Source organism: Zingiber officinale, chromosome 4A, assembly GCF_018446385.1.
Source record: "Zingiber officinale cultivar Zhangliang chromosome 4A, Zo_v1.1, whole genome shotgun sequence".
NCBI lineage: Eukaryota > Viridiplantae > Streptophyta > Magnoliopsida > Zingiberales > Zingiberaceae > Zingiber > Zingiber officinale.
Genome location: NC_055992.1, coordinates 48476024 through 48484318, shown reverse-complemented (window position 1 = coordinate 48484318; position 8295 = coordinate 48476024). Strand labels below are relative to the sequence as shown.

At 43.5% G+C, this 8295-nt stretch overlaps 1 protein-coding gene across 1 annotated transcript; it reads right to left on the bottom strand.

Annotated features, from left to right (window-relative positions):
- Window positions 1–6982: 6982 nt before the first annotated feature.
- On the bottom strand, window positions 6983–8005 carry LOC121972388 (peroxidase 31-like). Its single transcript, XM_042524067.1, has one exon. It carries the CDS (start codon window positions 8003–8005, stop codon window positions 6983–6985), a length of 1023 nt encoding a protein of 340 aa, XP_042380001.1.
- Window positions 8006–8295: the final 290 nt, after the last annotated feature.

The following is an 8295-nucleotide window of genomic DNA, read 5'->3' as shown; positions in this document are numbered from 1 at the left end:
TTAAGTTTTAAAAGATTTTCAAAATAATTTTCAAATTAAGTTTTAAAAGATTTTTAAAATAATTTTGAAATTGATTTTGAAAATAATTTTTAAAATAATTTTGAAATTAAGTTTTAAAAGATTTTTAAATAATTTTGAAATTGATTTTGAAAATAATTTTTAAAATATTTTTGAACTTGATTTTGAAAATAATTTTTTTTAAATAATTTTGAAATTGATTTTGAAAAGATTTTTAAATAATTTTGAAATTGATTTTGAAAAGATTTTTTTTTAAGATAATTTTGAAATTGATTTTGAAAAGTTTTTTTTTTAAGATAATTTTGAAATTAAGTTTTAAAAGATTTTTTAAGATAATTTTGAAATTGATTTTGGAAAGATTTTTAAGATAATTTTGAAATTAAGTTTAAAAAGATTTTTTAAATAATTTTGAAATTAAGTTTTAAAAGATTTTTAAATAATTTTGAAATTGAGTTTTAAAAGTTTTTTAAATAATTTTGAAATTGAGTTTGAAAATATTTTTAAATAATTTTGAAATTGATTTTGAAAATAATTTTTAAATAATTTTGAAATTGATTTTGAAAATAATTTTTAAATAATTTTGAAATTGATTTTGAAAATAATTTTTAAATAATTTTTTAATTACGAATTTAATTTTCAATTTGAATTTCAAATTTGATTCTCTTTTAAATTCCTTAGTCATCTCACCCGATCTAAATTTTCAATCAGGTACTCCTATAATTGTTGTGAGATGAATTGAGGTTCAATTTAAGGGTTTGGTTTAACTTTGTGTTAGATTTAGGTTTAGCTTTGGGTTCAACAAGTAGGCGTTCTTTGGATAAACTTCTAGATATGGTGAGTCACAAGGACATCATTAAAGTAACCATGCATTCGAGGTTTTCCAAATAGTCCTACCCATTGAACTTAGTACAAAACCTTGGTCTAACTGGTTAGGATCCATAAAGGGTAGCTTCGGTCAGTTCCACTTAGCCAAATGCACCAGGTCAAAGTCATATCTTCCTAGACATGCGATGACTAAGTTTCCCCAACGTACTATCATCCAATACTTCACCAGTACTGTGGGTCAAGTTAAACCTAACTCCTTTTAATCTAACCTTAATTACCCTACCGGGTAGTCTACTCTTGTTTACCCATTTCGGGTAGATTAAGTTCGGTTACTCAATCGGGTAGTTTAGTTGGGGGTGCCAGCTATTCTGGATCCTCCTTCTAATTTTTATTTGATTTAAGTTGAATTTGAATTAATATGGAATTTTAATTTAAATTTTAATTTATTTTCGAATTCTTAATTTAATTTTGATTTTTTAATTGAATTTTGAATTTAAATTTAATTTCAAATTTTTTAATTTAATTTCAAATTTTTTAATTTAATTTCAAATTTTTAATTTAATTTTGAATTTTAATTTAATTTCAAATTTTTAATTTAATTTTGAATTTTAATTTAATTTCAAATTTTTAATTTATTTTCGAATTCTTAATTGAATTTGAAATTATGTTCGTTTTATTAATATTGTTTTTCTTTTTGCTCCCCCTGGATCATAGCCTCGATATGGTCTATCGAGGTAGTGTATTTGATCCTTCGGGATCCAATATTGACCAAGTCCAACTTGATTAATCAATTTGGACTTGGGGACCCATGCTTGGACTGTTTTTCTATTTGTTCTTTCTACAAGAGATAAGTAAGATTTATATTTCCTTTTTGGTATAAATCCTTGACTTGAGTTTTCAGGCTGGAATTCTCTTTCTCAAGTTTTTGGGCTTGAGTTGAGTTTCCAGTCTGAACTGGTTCAATCAAAAATTCAGAGTTAGTCACTTCTTTAAGGACAGCTACTTCCTTTAGAAGTGACTTAATTTTAAGATTCGACTTAGTTAATTTTCGTAATAAATAATTTACTAAGTTATTAAGTCTAGAAATACTCACAACGGGGTCTAGTCCTTCAGAAACGGATACGGATCCGTGGCTTCGCTCAGACTCGGACTCGGCCTCTGACTCGCTCTCGCTCTCGGACACATCGATCTGGTCCCGGGCCATCAATGCGAGGAGACTCGTTTGATCGAGTTCGTCGTCGGTATCTTCTTCTGAGGATTCGTCCCACGTCGCCTTCAGGGCTTTCTTCTTTCGCTTCTTTGCATCCTTCAGACTTGGGCAATTGGCCTTGATGTGTCCCTTCTGGTTGCACCCATAGCAGATAACCTCGAACTTACCCTTCGAACTCGGTTGAACTTCCTTGGATTGTACTGCCTTCTTTAGATCTCTCTTGTTGAAGCCCTTCTTCTTCTTGTAGAGCTTCTTTACGAGGTTTACGAGTTCAGTTGTTAATTCATCGTCTTCATTGTCTGAGTCGGGTTCTTCTTCCAACTCCGGTTTAGTTCTTTGTCGTGATCTCGGTTCGCGTGTTCGACTGGTACCTGCAACCAAAGAAACCCCCTTCTCGGTTGGCTGTGCATTAGTCTGCTCATGAAGTTCGAATTTCGAAAACAATTCATCTAATTTAATACACGATAGATCCTTAGAGACTTTGTAGGCATCTACCATTGATGCCCACAATGTACTCCTTGGAAACGAGTTAAGAGCGTACCTGATGATATCCCTATTTTCTACCTTCTGCCCGATTCCGTGGAGGGAGTTGAGGATGTCTTGAATTCGAGCGTGAAGTTGGTTGGTCGTCTCGTCTTCCTGCATTTTCAAATTATACAATTTATTAAACAAGAGATCTCTCTTGCTTACCTTAGTATCGGAGGTGCCCTCGTGGAGTTCGATCAGCTTCTCCCAAAGCACCTTTGCTGATGTGAACGGACCAACTCGATTGAACTCCTCCTTGTTCAGTCTGCACTGGAGGGTGCAGGTCACTTTGGCATCAGCTTCTACTTTCTTGATTGTGGTTGGTTCCCATTTTTCGCAGGGTGTCGGCTTTCCATCTTCATCAGATGGGAGTTGTAGTCCAGTCTTGACGATCATCCATGTATCGAACTGCGTCTTCAGGAAGGTTTCCATTCGCCCCTTCCAATATCCAAAGTCTTCTCCGGAGAAAAGTGGGGGGCGAACGATGTTGATGTAATACCCCGGTTCTGAGATTCTGGTTAAGTATGACTTAAAAGGTTAGATGGTACTATCCATATCACCAAGGTGCACCTTCCTTTTCGGAAGCCCAAACTTAAGAACTCCAAAGTTAAGCGTGCTTGGCTTGGAGAAATCTGAGGATGGTGACCTCCTGGGAAGTTTTCCAGGGTGCGTGCGAGTGAGGACAAAGCACTCTGAAAGGACCTTCGGTGGTCTGTGGAGCTAGTCATCAAACCGATAGGTAATTCTGGTGTCATTCCTGGTTCGGTCCGGGGGGGCCCGCCCGGGCCGGGGCGTTACAGATGGTATCAGAGCGACCTTGCGACCGAGACTATCTAGTATGATTGTGTGATATTGAGGATGATTATGATTGTAATATTGGGAGATTAAGTATGACTTAAAAGGTTAGATGGTACTATCCATATCACCAAGGTGCACCTTCCGTTCTGGAAGCCCAAACTTAAGAACTCCAAAGTTAAGCGTGCTTGGCTTGGAGAAATCTGAGGATGGGTGTGCGTGCGAGTGAGGACAAAGCACTCTGAAAGGACCTTCGGTGGTCTGTGGAGCTAGTCATCAAACCGATAGGTAATTCTGGTGTCATTCCTGGTTCGGTCCGGGGGGGCCCGCCCGGGCCGGGGCGTTACAGCTGAAACCTTCTTGTTGGGCCATTTGTAATATGCAACAACAAAAAGTAAAGAATGTTCCAAGACTAGGTCTTGGATTAGCAGTGTGGGAGAAATAAGGGAAAACGAGCTCGAGTGGTATTGTACCAATCTCGAGCAAAACCGATTCGATAAAACAATTGGAATGTAGCTAGTAAGCTAATTCTAATTTGACTCCGAAAATCTGAAAATACCACGAAAATTTGTTTTGAAAGGTGGTTGCACCGATTCAAAACGACCCCGCTCTGATACCAATTGTTGGATCGAGAAGCGCTAGAGGGGGGTGAATAGCGCTCGTGGCTTTCGCTCTTTTCGAATTCGTAAATCGTTTGATTAACACACTTGAGTAACGCAACGGAATAAAGAACGAACACACAGAAAGACACGAGAGATTTACTTCGTTCGGAGCCAGATCAACTCCTACTCGAAGGCCCGCGATCCTTGACCGCTTTCCGTGCGCAACAACTATAAACTCGTAAAAATGTACAATAAGATATTACAATTGAAAGCACTAAAACAAATTATACCGACAATAATAAAGTAGCAGAATCTGAAGCTCTGGGTTGTCGGAGGCTTGTAACAGCACTTTTGGACATTTCTTGAGCAGCTTGTAGCGTAAGGATTGCTTGGAGTTTGTTGTACTTTTGCTACTGCTCGAACTCCTCTTATAAAGGGTGTTCAAGGCGCCTTAAACCCCTCCAAGGCGCCCTAAATGAGCCGAGTCAGCCGCGGAGATAAGAGCTGAACTGGTCGAATCTGATCCATCTGAAGGCGCCTTAAACTGATCCAAGGCACCTCCAACATCTGGTCCAAGGCGCCTTCTGTGCTCTCCAAGGCGCCTTCAGACTCCAGTCCATGGCGCCTTGAGATTCCTTCAAGGCGCCTCCAACTCCTCTGGACAGCTGACCTCGGCTTGCACCCAAGCTCATTTGTGCTTCTTTGTTCCTGCAAAATGTGTTAGTCCCAAACACAAACCCTGCAACACAAAGTTAGCACAGAAACAATGGTATGAATAATAATAGCATATAATGACAGTCTCTGGACTGTCCGAGTCTGACTTCAGATTTCCAACCGGAAACCCTAGGTCGACTCGACGCCTACTGTTCTCTCTACGGGGAACGCGCCCTCACCTACTCCACTCAAGAGATTTACCTGATGCCAGTGCGATCCTCCAGATCAACTGGACTTTTGCTCGGTGCTCGATGCTTCCGGACTTTCTGTTGGACTTCCGCTTCCCGGCTGGTCCAGTCTTTCACCTGGTTCGCGACACCAGGACTTTCCACCTAGGGTTACCCCCCCTTAGGACTTTTGCCTGAAGCACTCGACCCACCAAGACTTTCCACATAGGGTTACCACCCCCTATGACCTAGGGTTACCACCCCCTAGAGTTTTCACCTTGCCTAACCACAGTTAGGGCTTTTACCTAAGTACACTTAACTTTGAATTCTTTGCCATTATCAAAACTTAGGTTTGATCGTCGGATGCTTCCCGCACCAACAATTTGGTCTCTTCAGGAGGGGAGACGTTGCAACCGCTAGGAAGGAGATGCACAGGGATGCCACCCACCGCCACTTGCTAGACCGCCGCCCCTCAAGAGCCGTCTTATGTCGTCGGGCCTTCTTTTCCCTTTCTCTCGCCCAGAGGATGCGTTGTTTTCTCTTGCTACCAGCGCTAGCGCTGTCTCCTTCTCCACACTGACATCGTCATCTCCTTCTCCACACCGACATCACCATCTCTACTTTCCTCTGAGGGCAGCTGCCCCTTTCCTCTATCGCCTATGTCGCCTCACGTACACAGTGCGACTCTGTTGCTGACGTCGCCGCTACTTCCTCTCGCGACGCCATAGTTCTCACAGCCACTGATGCCCTCACCGCCACATGGCCACTACCGCCATCCTTAGAACCGCCTCCAGCGACTACCTTGGGCGCCTCCAGTGGCAGCCGTCGCCGCCCCCAGCGGCTGCCACTGCCACCTCCATAGCCTTCGCCCTCCGGGCAACCGCCACCTAAGTTCTTAGGCTTGCTTGTCGTCCCCTTTTCATTCTAGCGCTATACCACTCGTTTCATCTCGGCTCTAGGTCACCTGTTCAAGTTTTTTACTGTTTATCTACTCCGGCCTTCGAGCTGTTATTGCATTCTGGTATGCATGTCGTTGTTATATTCCGATAGTCCAGACCGCATCTAGCTCCATGCCGACAGATCCCTGTCGCATATGGCTCTATGTCGTCAGATCCAGCTTTGTGCTGTTAGATCCGGATCTTCCGGCTCACCTTCATCTACCCTTCAGGACCACGACTACTCAATTAGCGTCATGACCAGCTCATCGATCCACCAGAGGATGCCCCCTAGGCCAGCGTACGTCATCGTACTCACTCTTTATTCATTTTATTATGCTATTATTTAGTCTGTTTCTTATATATTCATGGGATCCGTCTCGAACATCAGGGTGCCAGGGATCGAAAAAACCCAGTCATTATCTATAAGTAGTGTTGACCATACCTTCTGATGATTTGGTCAACATAGAAGACAGCTTATCATATTCTCTTTCTTAAAGTATGACTATTTGATTAATATTTTAATCACAGTTACGTCTTCTCAAATTTAATTATGATAGGATCATTAAATATTCAATTTTGTACTCCATTGGTTGATCTTAGTAGGCAGTCAAGCCCAGTCAAGCCCACTGTCATCACACCATATGGCCTGGCCTGTTTTTATTCTAGCAAGATAGTAAACCGACGGGGAAGCAGCCTGCCGAAAGAAGCCTCATGCGTCATTGACGTCCAACGAGGCAAAAATTTTGGACGCAATCATCCAAAATTAATAAAGGTATATGACATCCATGTACTCATCAGAACCTTACAAAACCTAAAACGTAACCATATAAAGCATTAGTCTTGACGTAAACCTTTAAATAAATATTCAAAAATTTCTAACGAAGCTTATGAAAGCACGAGAATGAATAGGTTGACTGAGGATGATGGATGAAAAAGCTAATGGTTACTAATTCTAAACTGGTTTTCAAAATGTGGGGCATGTCCTTTGCATTAAAACAATAAAGGACCTTTTAACGATTAAGAAAAAGGGCTGACTTTTCATTTTTGACCGTATATATACTGTAGAATCCCCCCTCCCCAAAAAAATTATATAGATTAATATGTTTATACGGTAGACGTGTATCTCTTCTTATACATGATCCATATGGAAAATAGGATGTTGCTAGGTCAGAAGGGGGATCGGGTTGATCAGGTGGAGAGGTTGTTGAACTCGTCGCATCGGCGGCGGACCTCTCCTTTTCTGCCGATCTTTACCCCGACGATGCTCAGCTTCTCCATGGCGTGGGTGAAGTCATCGAAGAAGGCGGTCTGGTTGGCGGCATAACGCTCCACCAGCGGACGCGTTCGCTTGTCCGCCGCCAGCGACGAGTCTGAGGCCAGCAACCCCAGCCCCCGCAGCACGTTCTGGTAGTACATGTTGTCGAACTTCCCTGGCGTCATCACATCGTTGAACGCCGCAATTGTTGGGTCCTTCTGGTAGTTCGCGCACGCTTTCTGCAGCGCCTCCGCGTACTGCGCGCTCATCGTCGGGTCGTGGCCGCCACTTCCCTTATAGCTGAAGATGCGGGAGGCGAACTCGCTGCAGTGGGAAAAGCCCACGGTGTGGGCGCCGGAGAGCGCCACTAAATCCTGCACCGTCATCTGCTTCTTGGCGAAGACATCTATGAGTTCGTCGATGGTCATGTTGGGGCGGGGAAGATTACCGGGGACGGTGGTCGCGGAGGAGCCGAGCGCGTCCTTACGGCCGAGGTGCACTGCATAGAACGGTCCGCCAAGCATGAGGACGAGGTCGCGGGTAGCGAGCGCGAGCACATCGGCGCAAGAGACAACGCCGGGGCACTGCAGCTCGAGCGCGGTCTTGGCACGTATTATGGTGTCGAAGGCGTCGCCCGGGAGGGAGACGTTGTCGTCGGCGTCGCGCTCTGCACGGTTGAAGGCATTGGAGGAGATGAGCATGGAGGCGTCGCAGCCGCCTACGAAGCAGTCGTGGAAGAAGAGACGGAGGGTGCCAGCGGCTGTGGTGGGGTTGGAGATCTGCTTGTTGGTCACAACCTCCGATATGATCTGCTCAGCATTGGGGCACGTCTTCTGGTAGTACTCAGTGGAGAGCTTAGCCGCGGCGGGGTACACCAGGGAGAGGAGGAGAGCTGCGGCCAAGGATGCCGCCACCGGGGCCGTCATGGTAACAACAAGTGCGAGCTTGTTCCTCATGGGTTAATCAATTGCAGGGGATCCAGTTGTAATCAATGGGGTTGATGACGACGACAATGGTGATGGAACGTGTAGCTTTCACTACCAAGGCCAAGACAGAGATGAGAGAGAGAATGAGCAGGGAGGAGAGGAAATGAAGGAGAAGAGAGAAAGGCTAGGAGGGGATCCAGGCGAATCAGGGGAGGGAGAGAGAGGGAGGGAAGCTAAAAGCGCCACACACAAATTCGCGGTGGTCCTCTGTTTTCCGAACAACAGCTTATCTCAATGGCGCTTCTCGATTTGATTTATGC

Coding starts and splice junctions, on each gene's coding strand:
- LOC121972388 (XM_042524067.1), bottom strand. CDS start 8,005: ATGAGGAACAAGCTCGCACTTGTTGTTACCATGACGGCCCCGGTGGCG.